Source organism: Zophobas morio, unplaced genomic scaffold, assembly GCF_036711695.1.
Source record: "Zophobas morio isolate AGI-343-1 ecotype UQ-CSIRO unplaced genomic scaffold, CSIRO_AGI_Zmor_V1 ptg000017l, whole genome shotgun sequence".
Lineage (NCBI taxonomy): Eukaryota > Metazoa > Arthropoda > Insecta > Coleoptera > Tenebrionidae > Zophobas > Zophobas morio.
In genome coordinates this window covers 6,754,459-6,776,926 of record NW_026972122.1, presented here as the reverse complement: position 1 = coordinate 6,776,926, position 22,468 = coordinate 6,754,459, and the positions used below count along the sequence as shown (strand labels likewise).

General features: G+C 35.4%; 1 protein-coding gene and 1 long non-coding RNA gene across 3 annotated transcripts in view; one reads left to right on the top strand and one right to left on the bottom strand.

Moving 5' to 3' along the window:
• Positions 1 to 4,580: 4,580 nt before the first annotated feature.
• LOC135130307 (uncharacterized) overlaps positions 4,581 to 22,468 on the bottom strand; it is a 90,693-nt gene continuing 72,805 nt past the window's right edge. For both annotated transcript variants that reach the window (XM_064057672.1, XM_064057673.1), the window contains exons 2-5: positions 14,868 to 15,032; positions 5,693 to 5,944; positions 5,473 to 5,641; positions 4,581 to 5,417 (exon numbers count right to left, since the gene is read on the bottom strand). In XM_064057672.1, the coding sequence (XP_063913742.1) occupies positions 4,934 to 5,417; positions 5,473 to 5,641; positions 5,693 to 5,944; positions 14,868 to 14,904 (942 nt within the window). In that variant the 5' untranslated portion in view covers positions 14,905 to 15,032 and the 3' untranslated portion in view covers positions 4,581 to 4,933. The remainder of the gene's footprint in view (positions 5,418 to 5,472; positions 5,642 to 5,692; positions 5,945 to 14,867; positions 15,033 to 22,468) is intronic.
• LOC135130309 (uncharacterized) lies at positions 5,941 to 6,971 on the top strand. Its single transcript, XR_010280723.1, has 4 exons — positions 5,941 to 6,174; positions 6,261 to 6,429; positions 6,485 to 6,634; positions 6,684 to 6,971. It is a non-coding gene; the product is annotated as an uncharacterized LOC135130309 (long non-coding RNA).

The window sequence follows — 22,468 nt, the reverse complement described above, 5'->3', positions numbered from 1 at the left end:
TTCAAATTGTGACGAATGGAATAATTTGTTTAGTTCTTTATTTGCTGCGGTAAAATAATTCGCATTGTCAGAATGAATGGCTGAAATCTTCCCTCTTCGCATCATGAATCGTTTTAGTGTGCTCAAAAATGCTTCTGAAGTGCAGTCAGTTACTAATTTTACATGCACTGCCTTTGTTGCAAAACATTTGAATACGTGTGTTTTATTCTTGTGAACGAGATGGCCCATAGCAAGTTTTTAAGAATGTAATTTATTGTTCTTTCTTATAAGTTTTTTTCTTTTTTTGTAGATCAATGTGTTGCGTTATTTTCCGTTAGACGGAAAGCCCCTTCGAGGAACGATTTAAGCAAACAATTTCTTTGCCGATTTTGCGCGAAGAATTACAAGGGTCCTATGTGGATAGGGCACATACATACATTGGCGAGAGTGTATTGCGCAAGATGCAACGTACTAATTGTAACGAGTAGAAGATTTGTTTGCCAAGGTAGCCGGCTTGGCTTCACAGGCTCTAGATTCCACTGCGGCCACTTTGTACGAGAAAGGTATTATCCACTATCGGATGAGGAAGGTATATTGCTCCAGATGCAAGACGATTTACCTCGCTTGGATTCACAGAATCATTGATTAAATACATATAGATAGACCCATGCTATTGTTTGGAGCGAACAGGCCAACGCGGCGGTCCTTCAGCAGCTCGTAAATGAAGAGATTTGTAATAAAGTTTCCTAGAACAGCCTGTCTCTTCAATGAAAATTTTAGTTTGTTAACGTAATTAAGTAGGTAGGTAAAATTTTAAACCGGATCCATATTTTTACTATGAAATGTGGGTACAATATGCTATATTCCTTTCTCGCTGCAAGACAGAACAAATAGATGAATAGTTTTTAAAACTGTTCCATTTTTCCACTGTTTATATTCTTGTGTCGAAGTGAAACACTAAAAAGCCGAAAGTCCGGAGATAAAAGAGTGAGTTTTAAAACACATAAAAACGACTTCTTTTTGGAAAAGCTTATTTACTTAAATATTGTTCTGTAACGTCCCGCGACGTGGAATGGAGTTTCTTAATGTACAAAAGTATGTTGGATAATAACCGAAAAATTTTCTTGGTTAAAATTAAAGGAAACACAATTATTATTTGAAATTAAAATAAATAATATCAAGAACTTGTGCTATGTATGAAAAATATTCATTTTAAATAAGTAAACTATGTCAATAAACCATAAAACCACAACAATCTTTTTTTTGCAGAAATTATATTTCAATAAATTTTCAGTAGCGAGTTATCGATATACTTAATTGCATTTACAATATAAAATGTGAAAGAAAATGTCTTATTTTTTAGTTTATGCGGCATATGTTACCCGTTTTTTAAGACATATATGAATGGATATGTTTTGTCTTTAGTATATATCTGTCCGTCTCTAGACTAATAAATTTTAGTTTAAACATTTGATGCTGATTTGCACGAATAAACAAATTAAAACATTAGCCAAACAGCGGTTGCTAACGATGTCAGAAAAAGTGACTTGATTTGAACTTTTTCCAAAATAGTAATTATTTTATCGAACAAAAAAAATATGTTGACAGTATGAAATAAAATCCATAACGACATACCTCCGATAACTCTTTTCGCAGAACTCGTTTCGAAATTAAAAACTCGGCTCCCTACGGTCGCCTCGTCCTGAAACATCTCACTCTTTCTATAAAATTTGAGTTACCGGACCGTATTTATAATAATGTTAGCACTAACAAGTATTTAAAATAACAAGTACTTAATAATTTGTTTGTTTTATTTATTTTTATTCATTATAATAATCCCATTTCTTTATCAGAAACTTTTAAACGAAATAAATCCTACTTGGCTAGAAATAACGGCAAATTTGTGTTAGGCTCATCTGGCAACGTTGCAAATTATTTAAATGCTAACTATGAGATTTTTACACATTTTTTCGTCGCCCTCTATCGAGTGGTAGATTTATTAAATATATTATTAGTGTGATTTGTGTTACCTATGCGCGTGATTGGTGTCCAAGCTTTTCGCCGGCGTTTGACGGCCGACCGTTGGTGCGCCATCTCTTGTTCGCCGGCCGTTGGCTTGTTCGCTCCAAACAATAGCATGGGTCTATCTATATGTATTTAATCAATGACAGAATCGAGATTCCCCTACGGGCACTATGTACGTCAAACGCATTTCCCTTTATCGGATTACAAAGACAATGGTGACAGCGGTATAGACATGTGATTGTACAATACTTGTATGTGTATTAAATGAGTTAAAAAAATTCTATGTAACAGCACATGCATATAAAATAAGTTTTAATGGTTGCTCAAAGAGAATAACTAAAGTACGAATACCAAAAATATATATTACTCTATTTCGCATATTAATGATATAAAACGGTATAATAAGTACAACTAAAGCAAACAGTTAATTGAATTATTCATCAATGTGTTTTTGTTGCAATTCGGATAGACTTTTCGACGAGCTTGTACCACTTGTAAAGTAACCTCATTGGAAATACACCTGTTAAAACTTTTATGACTTAAGCGGCTTAAGCCAAACCACCTTTGTAACTCAAACTTGTATTACTTAACTCAGTTCACAGCTACATTATGCCAACAATGAACAGTAATAATCTTGCAGTTCGTGTCCACAAAACTTACAATAGCCAATTTGACTTATAAGGGTGGTTTGACTTCAGCCGCTTAAGTCATAAAAGTTTTAACAGGTGTATCTCAAATGAGGTTACAGTACGTGCATGTTGTATTACCTATCTCAACATCACAACAACGCCACACTTATTTTGATGACTATAAATATATAATATAAATAGTTATATGTAAGTATGTACATCAGCAGCTATTCTATTACTGCTGTTCCATGTAATAATTTTTTGAAAACACTTCTACTAATGAATTATTATTACTATTTGTTTTTGTACATGTAAAATGTAATCAGGATATTTAATTGCAAGAGATCTACGTCTTCAAGGATCTACCAATTCGGGAAGTGCACAATTTAAATAACTATAGATTTTAACCAGTATTTTTTATTTTGTTTTGTTTTGATAAAATATAATACAAAATTTCAAGTTTCGTTGCTGTTTTATTTGTAAATTAAATTTGAAACCTGCGACTTTTCTACCATTTCTTGGCGGCATTTTAGAGAAATTATCTGACACCACTGGAGCCAGAGATAATATCTCAGCATTGATGTCCCTGCGTGAGGATATTGTTACGAAATACACCCTTACGCCGCCCCAGTAGGATGCCTATGGCCGTCGAGAGCTTTCTGGAAGTACGCACGGTGTCGGTGGGTGAGTCATCGTTGCTGACGGTGTCGACGCCGCGTTCCACAAAGGCAAGTCTGAAGCGTGCTACCGGAAGTCTCGATGTCGGGCCCAGGAAACTCTCGATGCGGCGTTCTGGATCTATCTAGAGGCACGCATGGGTTTAAACAGAGGCCACCGTCGGGAACAGAGGCATTCAGTCAAACCACGAGTCCAGCGACTGTTAAGAAGAGCCAAGTTGCGCAGGAAATAGTTTGTACATAGTCGCTGTAATAGTTCATTTGTACCAGTAAATTTTTTTCTTTAAAAGTTTGCAACCACTCGTGCAACACAGTCATAACATGTTGGTTATTCTGTTACATGTGCTACATTTTACCAGAATTAAAGTTTAGAATTCGTTGCTCCAACAAAGCTATTATTTATTTCTAAATAATAACAAAAAACGGAAATTGCAGTATTATATTGTGTATAGTTAATTCTTGATTTAATTGTAAATAAAAATGTATGTAAAATATTTATGCAACACATAATACACTGACTTCTTCCAGATATGTCTTTTTTATTTATAGTGAATAATGTTATTTTGGACTTTTTCATAATAAATGCTTTATTCTTCATACCATCTTGTAGTTAATTTTTTGCTTCCAAAATATCCCATTTCCTTGGATGTCAAAAACTTCCGTTTCCTAAATAAAGAAATCAAAATACTGTGAAACTGATAACCCAAACATCCCACCAAAATGGCGCATAAGTACAAAGTGAACAAAAAGGTAGGCAACTTACTCTAGAATGACTTTGCAAAAAGGACCCGTAATAATCGACGATGACAAGGTCTACAGGATACGTTTTTTCGGAAGTACTCTGAATTTTTTGAACAAAAGAAATAGTGTTGGATCATAGAGAAAATCTTGGAACTTTTAAAATATCCATACTTTACGTGAAACTGAAGTCTGGATTACATTATTGCTTAAGGAGATGGTATTCAGAGGTGTGGAAAAAGACGAAGGTGTTTTGGTGGGGTTTCATCAAATGACAGAAACAGTTGGCTCAAAAACGTTCTTTCCTTTGAAGTTTTGTACGAGACAATGACCCTAGGAATCGCCCTCAAATTGGAGATCTCGGAAATGCTTTATGAGATCTTTCAGACGAGTAACCTTTTTTCATACACGTCCAAGTTTTCTTCCCAGTCAGTCGCAGAACGCTGCACTTTCTCACTTGAAACGTGCACGTGTACACAACGCTTATTCAAACCATCAAAATTATAAATACAATAAAAAACATTAAACAAAATAGACTTACACATCTATATATTTAATAAATTTTAGATACACAAACAGAAAAACAACAAAAAAATATATAAAATACTTCTTAACAGGAGCAGATCTAGCAATAACTTCGGTGGTTGCCTCGTAAGTACCACATTCTAAATCCACTCCTGATAGCACCATAACATTCAAAAATAAAATAATTCCTTAAAAAAATTAATTTTATAAAAAATATATTTACATACATACATGATCATACATAAATAATGTGAAGCGACGGTATAAAACACTGCCCTTAAAAACTAAATAGTCTAAGTATTGATACAAAACTGAACAGAGCACAAAAAAGACACCATTTTACAGTTTAGCACTGTGCATTTATGGCTCCTTCACATAGTTAAATTCCTCGATTATGGCCTTCGGATGCAACGGACTCAAATTTGAATCTTTGTAGTACGTCTTCCATTTAATTCGTTCCATCGACAAATCGCCCTCTTCTTTGGTTTTCTGTCGTCGCTTTCTTTCAGTTTGTCCGTAGTGGGTCGAGTTGAGAGTGTTATCATTATCGGAAAGAACGTTTACTTTCTTCTTTCTATTTTTGCGCACCCTGCGTCTACGATCCCTTGGTTTTCTAGCATACTGTGCGTGGTTTAGGCTAGCGCCATTCGGATGATGACCTTTCAAGATCGTGGTGTTGTAACGTGCGTCTTGTGGTAGATCAGGGACCGGAATTTCGTTCAATTTGTTGTATTTGTTCACTTTGTATTGCCGCAAAAGCTTCTTTTTTCCTTTGCTTGTGACAATCTTGATTTTGGTGTGACAGATGAAGTGCTTTTGTTCAACACAGCTTCGGGTATTCCATCTAAGCAACAAAAAAAGACAGTTAGAAGTGGCAACAGAAGTGGGACAAATCTTACTTGAATTGTAAATTGGGGTCTACGATTATGCAGTGCCAACGCAACTTTTCCTTGTCTTCGGGTTCCATTCTAGAAAAACCTTGATAGACTAAAGGTTTACCAGAAGCCGCCCATTTCCAGGTCATTTGCTCCCAGTCATAGAGACCACCAAGCCATCTCTCAAGGGGTTCTATAAAACGGTGTTTAATACTAATTTCATGATATTGCAAAATATACAAACCTAGAGGTTTTTTGCTTAAAGTCCTCCGAATTAGTTTATCTTGGTTTGGGGTTTTGATGATGGCAAGGTTACTATGGAGGTCTCTGCACTGAAAATACGCGTCTTGCCAGGTGGCCGCTTCTTTACTAAAGTAGTAGCATCTATGGCTAAGTCTGATGAAGTTCGGAGGACACACGTAACTCCTTTTGGGTACTTTTTTCACTGGTGTGGTGGTAGTGGCATTTGACGGTTGTTGCTCCTGTGCACTTGACACTGTAAAAAAGCAAGGTAGTCATTAGAGATGCTTCGCTTCGTAAATGTTTAAACATCTTAACGATAATTGGGTATCACCCGAGATTTTACTACGAGTGGGCGTACATTGTAAGTTAATGTATTAGGTAAGTTCTGAAATTTATTGCAGCCTTGGATGTTGGATGAGTCACTTGAGTTTTATTACATCCTCTATCAAGTGGAATTACGGCAACAAATTTATACTTTATCGAGTAAGTTTATTTTGGTGTTAATGTTGGTGGATGTTAATCATTTTACACCTTATTATGTGTTTATTTAAACACTTGAACTCGAGAAGGCTTTTAATTTTATGGCTGGAGATAGTGTCTGATGGTTAGCCAGTGGAAAAATTGAAGGGTGAATGAAATTAACTTGCGAATCGTTGCGAAAGCAGCAGGTCCTTCGAGAGCTGTACTATTTCTTGACACTTAAATTGCACGAACTACAGCAAGAACAAAAGTTTAGTTGTATGTTTGTAGGTATTACATAAGAGTCTAAAAGTTTCAGACATGCCTTTTTTAGGTTGAAACCAATAACAATTAGTCATTGTTCATGTAGTACTAGTTTTCTATGAAACCGAGACCAGTTTTGGCCAAAACAACAGCGAGAAACAAATACCGCACACACTTAAGCTTTCGTATCCATTAGTCTCTTGTACATTCAACTTAAAAGGTAATCAGATCTGCGTTATAACAACAATCATTAATTTGTATATATATAGATACTTAATGTTCCACTTTCACCACTTAATTTTGGAAGGAACTTTACCACCTACTTTTCTAAATGGTATTTGAGGAACTACACGAGCATGTCGAAATTGTTAAAGGTGTAGATGTCCCAACCCTATAGATCTTTTGCAGCGACAATTTTTTTGAAGACTTTTTATGTCAGTATTTATATAACTGAACTAACTACATGTCGTTAAATGTTAATCAAATTCACAACAGCTCATTCAGCGAGATTATGTATCATTACATAAAAAATTTATATTCTTTTAGTTGATTCTTTCTTCGTGTTTTTAATGTCACAGTCGAAATTATTTATTTTATGGGCTTGTGGTGTAACCTGTAGGAAATAACAAAATTCAGTTTCAAGGAAGATTATTTACTTTTTTAAAAATAAAATCTCTTCGAAATAAGTTTTTTAGTTTTTATTTTTGTCTCAGAACCGATTTAACGTTTATTTTATAATTTTAAATAACATATAATTTTCAAGCACTTTCTATTGAAAATCGTCCATAAATAATGTGTACCAGTGAGAGTGCCACATTTAAAGACAAGTTGATCGCATGCCAAAAATGCAATATGCATTGCCAAAGCAAAACGATCGAACTTTTATTCTATTTAACTGAAAATTGTCCCACCAGGAAAGAAGAGTTTTGATTTTCGAAAATAATGATTACAATAACATTTTTAATTCCTGGGTCCTGATCCAGAAAGGCCTGTAATTTTGTTATCTTGACGAATTATTAATTATGATTATTATTAATAAAACTTGGGGAGTAAAGCGCTAGCCAGCCACATCTAAGATTTAATGCTGCCTTATTTGTGGGTTATATATTCCTATTTTAACTTAACCTGTATAAATTATCCCAAAAATTAAACTTTTACAACAAAACTTTACAACTCGTTTTAGAATACACATAACCAATTTATTAATTTTTTTTTTTATTTTGATAGCATTGATGATTACAACAGATCGTTTACAATATATTGATTCATTCCCTCGAGAAAGTTGATGACGTCATCTCAATGTAATTTGCTAAAAAATATGATAGGTGACGTAACATTGTTGTGATTTAGTAATATATTTCTACAGAATGTCTCAAAAAATTAACAAACTCTCTACTTAATTTATAATTGAATTAAATAGAAATATTGCGAACAAAGGAGACAGGAAGATGCTATAAAAATTAAAACAATTTAAAATATAATACATTTGTTATTGTTATTTTAATTTTATTTTAGTGCTGTTTAATATATAATAAAATAAATCCTTGTGGCTCTTATATATTCATATTATATATTTTTATTACTTCCCGAGCGTAAGCGAAGAAACTATTGTAATCGAATCCGTCGACCGAATCTCTACTTTTACGTTTTCTCGACTTTTCATGACCCCTAGAGACGAAGAAATAGATCTCCCTTTTCCGTCTGTCTGTCTGTCTATCTGTTCGTCTGTCTGTCCGTCTGTCTGTCTGTCTGTCTGTCTGTCTGTCTGCCGTCACGAATTTTTATTAGACAATCTCCGAAAGTACTGGGTCGATTGTTGTCAAATTTTGTATTTCTATTAGGAATATCACGTAGATGGTAAAACACTAACCAAAATGTATGTAATCATCCCCATCAATAATGTGATGACGTAACTTTAAAATAGTACATAGTAAATGGGTTTTAAATTGTATAAAAACGTCCAGATTTTTGAAAAAAAAATCAAAATTATAAAACAACATTTTACAATTTAATTTTGAATCTGCAAAACCAAATGCTTTGAAATCTTCCAAATGTTTTAAGGCTACGATAGGCATAATAAATTTTTTATCAAAATGTATTTACTTATCCCCTCCAAAAAATTGATGACGTCAGCTCAAAATTTTGTCGAATAAATCCTACCTAAACTGTAGAAAATATGATGAGTCTGTACTTGTAATTTATCATTCCATTGATATTTTTTGGATTTGTGTATTCAGGGTGACTCAAAAAAAATAATGAATGGGTGAATTTATTTTACTGATTTAATCAGGATCTAGAAAATGGTATGCTTTGAAATCTTGCAGATGTTTTAAATTCATTGTAAGCATGGTGAATTGTTAATCAAAATATCTCTGTTTATTCCCCCCAAAAAATTGATGACGTTAGCTCAAAATTCATCAATGCATTCATAGTTTTTATTGATCATATTAAAAACGAGTTACCCAATTTGCATCAAACCTCTTTATTTAACAATAATTATAATAATGATATTCAGAACATTTTGTCGACTGTAACTTACTATTTAATAGTTTTGATCCTCTGTTTTGAGGGGACGAACTCATTCAAATCAAATTGTTTTCTATATAACATTCTTCCGATGTATAAACATAAACACTTTCAAGTTGTTTTTTTTATCGAGGATACGGACGTACAGTAATGGACTCTATCGGGCAATTTGGTACTTTCATATTTTCTCGATACTTCATAACCCCTAGACATGGCCGTAGCTAGGGGGAGGCTAAGGGATGCTGAGCCTCCTCTAGATCTAGACAAGCTATAATTAACCAAATGTGCATTACAACGTATAAAAAAATTGGTCTATAGAGTTTAGACAGTACTTCCCTCGCTGTCGGAAACGTGACGACTGCATGTCTATTATGTTTTTTTCGCAGTAGATTTCATTTTTTTTGAGTCACCCGGTATATGCAAATTCAAAAAATATGAATGGAATGATATATCACAAGCACAGACTCATCATATTTTATACATTTTACATAGGATTTATTTGGCAAACTTTTGAGCTGACGTCATCAAGTTTTTGGAGGGGATAACCAAATATATTTTGAGTAAAGATTTATGATGCTCTTTATAGCCTTAAAACATCTGCAACATTTCAAAACATTCAGATTAGCAGATTCAAAATTAAATTGCAAAATGTTGTTTTATAATTTTGATTTTTTTTTCCAAAAATCTGGACGTTTCGGGTCAAAACTTAATCCGGAGTCGTAAACTACATGTTTAGGACTATATTATTTTATACAATTTAAAACCCATTTACTATGTACAATTTTGAAGTGACGTCATCACACTAGTGGTGGGGATGATTAGACAAATTTTGGTTACCGTTTTACCATCTACATGATATTCCTAATATAACTACAAAATTTCACAACAATCGATCCAGTACTTTCGGAGATTACCTATCTAATAAAAATCCGGGACGGCAGACAGACGGACAGACGGACGGACAGACGGACGGACAGACAGACGGGAGACCTATTTCTTCGTCTTCTAGGGGTCGTGAAAGATCGAGAAAACGTAAAAGTAGAGAGTCAGCCGACGGACTCGATTACAATACTTGCTTTGCTTACGCTCGGGAAGTAAAAACAATGAAATTCGCAAAATCAAATCTTTTAATTTTTCGAAAAAGCTGGATTTGACAAGCTGTATTTTATGAGCGAGGGAACTTCTGTCGAATTCTTCGACCAATTTTTACTTCCCGAGCGTAAGCAAAGGAAGTATTGTAATCGAGTCCGTCGGCCGACTCTCTACTTTTACGTTTTCTCGATCTTTCATGACCCCTAGAAGACGAAGAAATAGGTCTCCCATTTCCGTCTGTCTGTCCGTCTGTCCGTCTGTCCGTCCGTCTGTCCGTCTGTCCGTCTGTCCGTCCGTCTGTCCGTCTGTCCGTCCGTCTGTCCGTCTGTCCGTCTGTTGTCCCGGATTTTTATTAGACAGATAATCTCCGAAAGTACTCGACCGATTGTTGTGAAATTTTGTACTTATATTAAGAATATCATGTAGATGGTAAAACGCTAACCAAAATTTGTCTAATCATCCCCACCACTAATGCGATGACGTCACTTCAAAATTGTACATAGTAAATGGGTTTTCAATTGTATAAAATAACATAGTCCTACACATGTAGTTTACAACTCTGAGTCGACTTTTCACCCGAAACGTCCAGATTTTTGGAAAAAAAATCAAAATTATAAAACAATATTTTGAAATTTAATTTTTAATCTGCTAACCAGAATGCTTTGAAATGTTGCAGATGTTTTAAGGCTATAAAGAGCATCATAAATCTTTAGTCAAAAAATATTTGCTTATCCCCTCCAAAAACTTGATGACGTCAGCTCAAAAGTTTGTGGAATAAATCATATCTAAAATGTACAAAATATGATGAGTCTGTACTTGTGATCTATCACTCCATTCATATTTTTTGGATTTGCATATACAGGGTGACTCAAAAAAATTAATGAATGCGTAAATATATTTTATTGATTTAATCAGGAACTACAAAACTGAATGCTCTGAAATCTTGCAGATGTTTGAAGGCTATAAAAAGCATCATAAATCTTTAGTCAAAAAATATTTGCTTATCCCCTCCAAAAACTTGATGACGTCAGCTCAAAAGTTTGTGGAATAAATCATATCTAAAATGTACAAAATATGATGGGTCTGTACTTGTGATCTATCATTCCATTCATATTTTTTGGATTTGCATATACAGGGTGACTCAAAAAAATTAATGAATGCGTAAATATATTTTATTGATTTAATCAGGAACTACAAAACCGAATGCTCTGAAATCTTGCAGATGTTTGAAGGCTATAAAGAGCATCATAAATCTTTAGTTAAAAAATATTTGCTTATCCCTTCCAAAAGCTTGATGACGTCAGCTCAAAAGTTTGTGGAATAAATCATATCTAAAATGTACAAAATATGATGAGTCTGTACTTGTGATTTATCATTCCATTCATATTTTTGGATTTGCATATGCAGGGTGACTCAAAAAAATTAATGAAGGCGTGAATTTATTTTATCGATTTAATCAGGAATTACAAAACCGAATGCTTTGAAATCTTGGGAATATTTTAAAGTTATTATAAGCATGGTAAACTTTTGTTCAAAATGTATTTGTTCATCCCTCCTAAAAAAATTGATGACGTCACCCTTAAATTTTGCTGAATAAATCCTATCTAAAATGCAAAAAATATGATGAGTTTGTACTTGTGATTTATCATTCCATTCATATTTTTTAGATTTTCTTAAGAGGTGGTTCAAAAAAATTAATGAAGTCAATTTATTTTATTGATTAAATTAAAGGCAACACTTATTATTAGTATTACACCCCAACCAACCCAATTTGGTAGACACAAAATTTGTTAAAGGAAAAACTCGGTTGAAACATAAGAGTAGCACGCTTATTTACATCGACTTTAACATTACAGACCTGCATTTGTTTTATGCGGTCACTTGGTTCCGCGAATGCGAAATAGACATGTTTATAATCAACCAATTGTGAATTTCACCGTCAAGAATTAAAATAAAACGCAATGTTTTATATAATAAGCGGAAGTCGAAGCAATAAAACCGATGGTCGTTTTGTTTACAGTTTCTCTGTTTGGCTCTTACGTATGCTGTTACGCTTGTCATCTTAAATTAAGAATGTTTATACATAAACGATTTTCAGTTGCCCCTCATATTACTAGACAGCGGATTTCTGTCGGGCTACGTCACGATTATAGGGGCGGACGTGCTGGATTCCATAAATATAATTAACGATTTATTAATCAAACGGCTAAGTAAAGGAGAACGGGAATTAACAGCAGAGTGCAACGAAACAACGTTATTCTAATCTCAAATAAACGAAGTGCAGTCCGCAACGGCAATGAATTCGCATCCCGTGCGAGCCGTACCGAGTTTGGCCTTGCCTAGCCCGACAGAAATCCGCTCTCTAGATATTACACACCGGCGCCGTATACGTGAGTAAATTGTTTCGTTATTTTATTGATTATAAGAAATCAATATTCAAAACGACCCAATTCATTTTCCCGAAAATTTGGGAACACAATAATTTTATTCTTAGTGTTACACTACATCTATCCCAACTGATATACGTGTCCTTGCAAAAATGTTGATGACGTCATCACAATTTTTTTTTAAATTCCCACTACAAAAATGTAATGAGAAAAAAAAACATAATATAGGCATGCAGTCGTCAAGTTTCCGACAGCGAGGGAAGTACTGTCTAAACTCTTTAGACCAATTTTTTTAATCTTATACTAAAACAACCAGTATTTCCCTCCTTATGGAAAAGGTTTATAATTGTATTATTGTAGGTTTATATTTGTACTATTGTCAAAAAAAAAAAGATATTTCATTATTGTGAATTCTGCTAAAATCTTAGAGACAAATAAAGGTATCTTCGGCATTTAAATGTGTGTTTGGTGTTAACGGTTCATATAAAGAACTTCAAACCATGAACACTCGAACCATTACCAAATTGGTGTCAGAAGTGGGATGTGAAATACTTTACGGAAGGTCTAAAATCAAATCATTGTGTAACAAAGTTCTTATATGAAAATAACACAGAGTCAGTTAGTCTCGTCAAGTTCCAACATATCCGAATAAGGAATGAAAATTCTTTCTTTATGACTTTTCTTTGACAATTTCATCGCAGACAGATTAGGTAAGTCCAGGTCATGTTTTTAATAGTATTTTTAATCAGAAAAATTAAAATATCTACTTCTTTCTTATTTATCATCCGACTATATTATCTAGCATTGTCCATAACTATAATGGAATTAGCGTCCAAAATGGTAATTATTGCAAAATAAAGGGTCATTCATTCCAGTGCAGAAAACGTGCTTACAATATTGATTAAAAAAACACCTCGTCACAACAGGAACAAAAGGACGACCGACATAAATGCGACGCGTATAAGTCATTTATACGGACCAAAATGGCAAATAAAAGTAACAAAAATTTTAATGTTAATTTGATTCCGTCAGCCAAGGGCAGTGGAGCTTATAAACATCACTCAAGCAAAAACAAGCTGCATTGAAGTCACAGAATTTTATGTACACAAACAACCTTGTTAATCAAATTGGAAGCTCTATTTTCCACTGATGAAAAATTTTGCTTTTGATTTTGACCACCAAATGATCCAAACAAATCAGATAGACGGTTTCACACTGGTTCAGTTTAACTTCAAGACACGTACAGTAGTTAAAAGTACAAGAGGCGACGAGGAAAATGATCGACGCTATTAAAATTCTGTTGGTATTCCGAAACAAAATTTACTGAAGAAAATGTCAAACAAGAAACCGCAACCAACCTCAGCAAAGAATTCGTAATTGAACCATTGGACCGAAACGTGTTTTAATTCATGCTGAATTCGAAGAAACAGTTTTAAGTGTGTCTGCGAAAATATTAAAACTTATTTTTGACTGAAATCGCCAAAGTATGAGAAATACACACAAATATTTTTTTTCTAAGATTCTACAACCGGAAGCTTAAAATGAGTTAAGGTGTTAAGCTAAAAATAAGAATAGTTTATTAAACAACAAATACAAAAGCATGTCACAGTGCAATATCAAGTAACATCTGCTTAATAAAATTTTGGGGAACGTAATTAATTTGTACGAGAACGTGACTAGGCAAAATTTGGTTAGTGTTTTATTATCTCGACAAAAATTCCAACGTACACACAGTTGTAAATTGTATCACTTCTTAATAAAATTACAAACAACGCTTAAATGAACAGGAGAAGTTGCAGTTTCGGATTCTCCAACTTGCAATCGTCAAAATTAACTTATTATATTGACTACCACAACTAAAAATTGCTAGTTACGCCACTGGAAATATAAAGAAAAGTTATTTTTAAACGAACTGAGGTCAAAAACGGTTTCACTCGATTTTAATTACAAATGTAATTAATAATTTTTGCGTAATTTACAGTTAAGGCAAAAAATAATCGCTGCGTAAGTTTTCCTTCTACTAATATGTGCAAATAAGCAAATTTAAATTCTTAAATTAGAAATTCCCTATTTTTCACTTTTCACTTATTTTGCAGACTCACGACTGTGTAAGCAAATTTGACTAAATTTTCTTTAATCTTAAAACACAATACACGCTGTGAGCCCAAAAAACACCTCCATAAAACTGTCTAAAATCGCCATAAAACACATCCATTCCATAATTTACATCGGCGATCACGGAACCTGACATCTGGACAAATCAATTCACGCAATCAAAACAAACACCAATGACCCCTTCGAATTCCTGAAATTGCAAGCTCAACTAACCAGAATGTAAAATTATTTTGAGGCGTTACGCAAGAACAAAACGACTTTCCAACTGCAGAAACATTTTCTTGATACACCCAAATGCCACCCTTGGAAGATAAATGGCTCTAGGTTACTTACGTGCCAAAGCCGCTAATACTAGCAGGAACAGTTTCATGTTTACAGTTTCTTCTAAACTATTAATATGAATCTTCAGAAATCTTCATTTTTCACCACGGTGGATGTGCCGTCATCGTCAAACTATGCCCACTTTGAGTTCAGCGCATATTTAATGGAAGTTCACGGCTGGAACAAAGATAAATTTTCAGAATTGGTCATCGTTCAACTATCGCTTTCAATTAATTTATTAATTTATGGATCGTTTGTATTTAGTACGTCATACATAGTTGGTACAGTGAATGGATCAGTGGGTCGAGAGAAGAAGATCGGTGACACATATTGTCAAGCTTGGTGTTAATGAAAGACTACAAATTACAAATTCAGAAACCTTTAATTTTAATGGGTCCACAAAATTTTTTAAACATTTTCGGTTCCCAGAATTTTTCTAAAAAAAAATAAATTGATTCTGTTCTGTTGTAAAAAATATTGATTTCAAAACACTAGATTTAGGGTGAAAAATTTTGTTAACCAATTTTTTAATTATGGCAAATTTTTTATCCAATGTAAATGAGATTGTGTTAAAGGCCATCTCAATTTACTAAACATACCTTAAAAGCGCAAAAAAAAATTTGAGGTGCTAAAGTAAGTACACACGCAAATTAACGCACAGTGTAATACAAAATTGAAAACATTTTTCTTTTTCAAAAATGTTAAAAAACGTGGTTTCTATTGGGAAAAATAAATTCAATGTTTGCTACTCGAGAATAATTTAGTAGGCTATAAAATAGGTTGCGTGCATCGCGTCACGTAGTTTCTTATTATGTAGTTTCAAACATGATTCATTGCTTCAAAATAAAACAGATGACTAAAATTTTGAAAAAAAAGTCGGCAACAATTATCACATTTTCTTATAATTTAAGCTAAACCACATGTCTTACAGTTTATGAAGTCAAAGGTCACTTACATATACAGTGTGTTCGTCTGTTACGAAGAAAAACAAAAGGTTAAGAGCATGACAGCGAGTTTTCTCGAGAAAATATAAAATTCAAAACAATGATTTATTAAATTAAAAAAAACATATATGGCGGTGTTTAAAAAAAATCGGGACACACTGAATCTTGGATTTATTATAGTACAGTACGTCGTTTTATAAAATAACATACCCCTGTATTTGTGGTTTATGAATACGCCTACTATTATCTATGTTTTTTTTAATGTGTAGAGGTTATAATAAATAAAATTTAACACAATCAGATTTTATAGTTTTTCAAAGATACAGGATTAGTTCAAAAGCGAGGGAAATTATGTCGAAATAACCGTCGACTATTTTTCAATTACATATTGCAATGTATTATATCATTTTCAGTTAATGATTGGGTTAATTAAAGTAAATATCCATGTATTGTTAATTGTTGTTTACTATAAAATAATACTTTGTAGCATGGACCGTAGCGCCCTCTGGATCACGCCCACGCAACTCTCGCGCCTCCAGTCACCTCGGCCCAACCTCGCTCGAGTCACTAGTTACAACCGCTGCGGCCAGGAGGCACTGCCCGTCAACGCCTACGCACACTAATCGCCACACCGCAATATACGTGGATGCAAGAATCATTCGTCAAGCAACTTCTCCACTCAAACTGAGTTCCAAGAGTTATCTGTGCATCACTTCTGCATCCTGATGGTCGTTGTGTTCTCTTACAGCATCCTGGGGGTCCTAAGAGACGGAATCAGCACCACCCGCTGAGGCGTTTCATGTACACATTGTTTGAAAAATATTGTAATGTATGTTAAGTTTATTCGTATATACACTGCGTTTCAAATAAAATGCACCACCTAGAAGGAGTAGGTGTAGAATGTTGAAATTTGGTGGAGAAGACTATTACATATAGACAAACATTTGATTAAAATTTGAACTAAAAACTACAACTTGTTTAGATAATATACCGGGTGTTATTCGATTTTTATTAATTTTTTGATTATATTTTAAAGACACTTGAGTAAGATTCTTTTGCAATTTGACTTGACATTTGTCATGACTGTGCTTGCAAAAATGCTACGAGTTCGCACACGAGGTAATTTTCAACAGATAACACCTATTGAAACAGGGGGAATTATTGGGTTGCATGAGGCTGGTTTACCATTTCGGGAAATCACCAGAATACTAGGCCCAACGCATTCTACGATATTAAGAACGAGTCGAGAATGGAACAGCGAAGAGCTACAAATGCGTCGCAGGGGTACCGACCGTTTCAGAGTAACCCAAGCACGCGAAGATCATTTGCTAAGAAGAAGTGTTATTCAATACCCTTGGTAACCATAACGATCAGTCTGGGTGGACTGGATGACAGCAATTGGGCACAGAATCCGAGGAGTACCATCTACCACCAAATTCGTTCCTTTGGCTTGAGATCTTATGGTCCAAACTGTAAACTTCCCTTACCACAAGAACACAAAACTACCAGGCTTCACTGGTACTAAGACAGGCAGCAATGGCTGTAATAGTGGAATGTCATAATGTTTAGAAACGAGTCTAGGTTTTGTTTGTGGCACTCTGATGGACGCATACGTGTTCGAAGGCCTCGAGGCCAAAAGTAAAATCTGGAATTTGTACAGAGACGTCATACCGCTCTAACACCTGGAGTAATGATATGGGGTGGTATACACATCTGTTGAAGTACCCCCTTAGTGTTCATTCCAGGCACGCTAAATGCCCGGCGTTACATCGATAACGTGTTAAATCAAATTCTTTTTCCTTACCTCTAGAACCGTCGAAGAACATCTTTTCAACAAGATAATGCGTGGCCTCATGTGGCCATATTAACTTAAAGAGTGTTTGAAGAAAATAACGTCAACTTCTTACCCTGGCCTGCCCGATTACCAGATTTATCAACAATCGAAGATGTTTAGGATGTAATGCATAGAAGGCTGCGCAATTTACCACATCCTCCAAAGACTTTGGAAGAATTGCTACAACAAATTCAAAATGCCTGGAATGAGATACCCCGACAGGCAATAGATCATCTCATTTTAAGCATGCCTAGAAGAATACAGTCTTGTATTCGCGCACATGTAATTTTAACTCATTATTAACATTTCTTGTATTAGACATTTTATTTTTTCTTTCAAATTTTAATCAAATGTTTGTCTATACGCAATAGACTTCTCCACCAAATTTCAACATTCTACGCCTACTCCTTCTAGGTGGTGCATTTTATTTGAAACGCAGTGTATATTTGAAAGGATAATTATAATTCGCAAAACGATTCACTCTCTTGCATTTCTCTTGCATCTCTGCTGCCGTATGAGTCCCCTCGCGTCTCGTCGTGCATCATTTTAGGGGACATGCGCAGTGGTTCGTCACAGTCGGCCATGCTACCCTTAGTCTGCGTCCTCGCAGACCATAGTGAATGGTATTGAACTAGAACATCACTTATATTACTTACAATACCTACTCAAATTATACATTACATCTCATGCAATATTTCTACTCAAAACTCAAGGACATCTGGGCCCTTTCGTTTCGTGTTTTTTTTTTTCATACAAACCCCTTACAGAAATACCATGGCCGTTTACCATGTATTTCATTCCACCAAGGCCGTTTACCTTGTGTTTCCTTTCACCAAGGCCGTTTACCTTGTATTTCGTTTCACCAAGGCCGTTTACCTTGTATTTCGTTTCACCAAGGCCGTTTACCTTGTATTTCGTTTCACCAAGGCCGTTTACCTTGTATTTCGTCTCACCAAGGCCGTTTACCTTGTATTTCGTCTCACCAAGGCCGTTTACCTTGTATTTCGTTTCACCAAGGCCGTTTACCTTGTATTTCGTTTCACCAAGGCCGTTTACCTTGTATTTCGTTTCACCAAGGCCGTTTACCTTGTATTTCGTTTCACCAAGGCCGTTTACCTTGTATTTCGTTTCATCAAGGCCGTTTATCTTGTATTTCGTTTCACCAAGGCCGTTTACCTTGTATTTCGTTTCACCAAGGCCGTTTACCTTGTATTTAGCACTCTTCACTCATTGAAGATGTACTGTCACTAAATTGTTCCACACTGAACAACTTCATCTTGTCTATTGCACATACACCTTTGTATGGCTTTTGGGACCGACAAGACCCTGGCATGTCTTCAATGCAGTATCGGTCATTAGGTAACTTCTTAGTCACAACAAATGGCCCTCTATTTTTTTGCATACATTTGCGACTCTTACCATCATTCGTTAAAGCTGGAGATCGAATCAATACTTGTTCTCCTATTGCATATTCTCTAGGTTTCCTTCTACTTTTGTCAAACCTTTGTTTTTGTTTCTGCTGCTCATTTATCGTTTTTATGGCTGCCTCTGTTCGTATTTCATCTAAATCTCTGGAATTGTCGTTCGTGTCTATCTCATTTTGCAGAAAAGCTTCACCAACCCCTCTTGGTCGATAACCAAAAAACAGTTCATAGGCACTTTTGCCTGTAGTCGCATTTATTGTATTATTAATGGCAAATCTTACCTTTGGAACCGTTTTGTCCCATTTTTCTTCGTCTGTCATGGATGCAGAGATTGAATTAAGAATCGTTTGATTATATCTTTCTACTTGGCCGTTTGCCCGTGGTGTTGCTGTTGCATTATATACTGTTTTGACTCCTAATCCTTTTGTATATTCAACGAATCGTTTGCTTGTAAATGCTGCGCCTCTATCGCAGATTATTCTATTTGGAACACCAAAAGTTTCGATGATTTCGTTCAAGAAATTAGTAGCAGGACCAACTTTCGTACTTTGTACAGCTTTCATAAACAGAAATTTTGTAAAAGCATCTATGCCTACTATCAAGTATGAATTCTTTCTTCTAGTACTCACAAATGGACCAAGATGATCGATATGTAATGTTTCCATGGGTCGTTTACCCTTATCAATAGGATTCAAAAATCCAGGCTGCTGACCATGCGGCACTTTATTATATGTACAATTCAAGCACCCTCTTATATATCGTTTTATATAACGGCGCATAGATGGGAACCAATATAAGCTACTTACAGCCTCAAACGTTTTGTTGTCACCAAAATGGCCTTTCTCATCATGATTTTGAGATACTATTTGCCTTCGAGAATGTTTAGGTACAAGCCATCTCAACCCTTCATTCGTTTTCTTATAAATCCTATTATCTTGCAGTTGGTACTCGTCGTGAATTTGTTCTTCCTCTTTATCAACAGGCCTCCGTCTAAGCACATCGTTTATATACTTGCATCTACTATCTTGTAATTGAATTGCAAGTATCCAGTCGTCTGAAGTTATGTCCACGTTCAGGACGTTTATTTCCTCGTTTACTATAGCATTTCTGCTGAGAGCATCTACGTGTGCCATTTTCGCACCTGGTCTATACTTTACGGTAAAATCATATTCTTGGAGTGCCAACCACCAGCGACCAATGCGTGGTAAAAGGTCTTTTTTCGTCATAGCAGTTCTTAAGGCATTACAGTCAGTGATTACTGTAAACTTCAACCCAATGAGGTAATTCCGAAACTGTTTCAGAGAACTCACTGCTGCTAATGTTTCCAACTCATAAGAATGATATCGTTGTTCCTCTTTTGTAGTTTGTCTACTGAAATACAGGACCGGATGCATTTCATTATTAGTTTGTCTTTGCATTAACATGCCACCTAAACCCATTTTAGAAGCATCAGTGTGTACTTCGGTTTCGGCACTAGGATTGTACAGTGCTAAGATTGGTCGTGTTATTAATCGTTGCTTTAACTCATCAAATGCACTTTGCTGACTTTTACCCCATTCAAATACTGCATTCTTTTTTGTCAATTGCGTCAGGGGTCTCACAATATTTGCAAATTCTTTAATGTACTTGCGGAAGTAACTCGCTAGACCAACAAACTGCCGAACTTCATGGACATTCGTTGGAATTGGAAATTCTTCGACTGCCTTAATCTTCCTTGAACCGGGTCGACTACCACTTTTGCTAATTTCATGACCCAGATAGTCAATTTTTCGTTTGAAAAAGTAGCATTTTGATAATCTTAGCGTTAATCCGGCCGTTTTGAGTACTTTGAAAACATTTCTCAATGTATCCACACCTTCTTCAAAACTTAATGATGGTACCAATATATCATCCATGTAGGCAAAAGCTTTTGTAAATCTCAATGGTCCTAGCACGTGATTTATCATTCTCTGGAAAACTGACGGAGCATTTACTAACCCAAATGGCATCCTCAGATACTCATAATGCCCGTCTGGTGTGATAAATGCTGTTTTTGCTATCGATTTCTCAGCTACCGGAATTTGGTGATACCCGGACGCCAGGTCTAAATTCGTGAAAAACTCGCAACCCGCTAGTTGATCTAAATGTTCATCGGTTCTTGGCAAGGGATACGTATCTTTTATTGTTTTTGCGTTCAGTGCCCTGTAATCGACACACATCCTCATCTCGCCCGTTTTCTTGTTCACTAATAAGATTCGGCTTGCATAAGGAGAGTGACTATCACGTATAATACCATTATCGAGCAGATCTTTCACAATATCTCTTACCTGTGATCGTTCAGCAAAAGATAATTTATATGGCGTAAACGACACTGGTTTGTCGTCTGCCAAATTAATTTCCAACTCTACGCCTGAGCCTTTCCCAAGCTGACTTGTCTCAACGGCAAAACAACCGCGATATTCATTTAAAAGGTCTAATAGCTTCTGCTTTTGGTCTGCCGTTAAATCAACGTTTATCTGATCACTTATTTCAGACAAAACAAATGGTTTTAACATTTCCGTTCGCAAAACAATACATTCTGGCTCGACTAGTGACTCCTCGTGACAACAGACTTGTCCCCGAGCAACCACTGTCGACGCTCGATACTCTATAGGATTTTCGGATACGTTGGTTATTGAAATTACCCCGACTGGTAATGATGTGACACAAGTATTTATAAAATGTTCCTTACTTGGTAAAAGCCGTGGTTGATCTTCCACAAAAGCAGCTCCACAGTAGGCGTCATCGTCACACTGGACCCGTACAAATCCAATGCTGTGTGGTGGAATAACAGTTGTTTCTTGACAATACAACGTCATCTTTTTCGGTGGTACAGCATCTAGGTTTATGTTCGAAAGTTCCTTACCAATGAGTCTCACGTCATCATCTTGAACTACTAAAGTTCGATTTTTGGCGTTTATAAATGTCTGGCCAACCAAGATGGGTACCGTTTGCACCTCATCATGAACCACGACAGCTTCTACTTTATCATGGACAAGATCCACTTTAAGATCTATCCAGACTTTGCCAATGGCCGAAGTATTGCCATTGCAGTACCCCCTTATAAGGTACGAACAAGGGTTCATAGTCAACCCCAAATCTTTAACAACACTATGTTTGATTATCACCATAGAACTTCCTGTGTCTATGTAACCACAGAATGTTTTTCCATTGATCTCACAATCAACATAGTAACACGTATTGCTACCATGCGGTTTTGTTCCCTTTTCGGAAGTGTCAGTTACCAACGTTGTCGTACGTTTACGACATTCTGATGCTAAATGTCCCAAAAGTTTGCAATTCGTGCATTCCTTCTTGGGTTTAAGACACTTGCTCGAAAAATGTCCTGTCTCACCGCAGTTGAAACATTTCTTATGTTTCATGTCTCTTTTA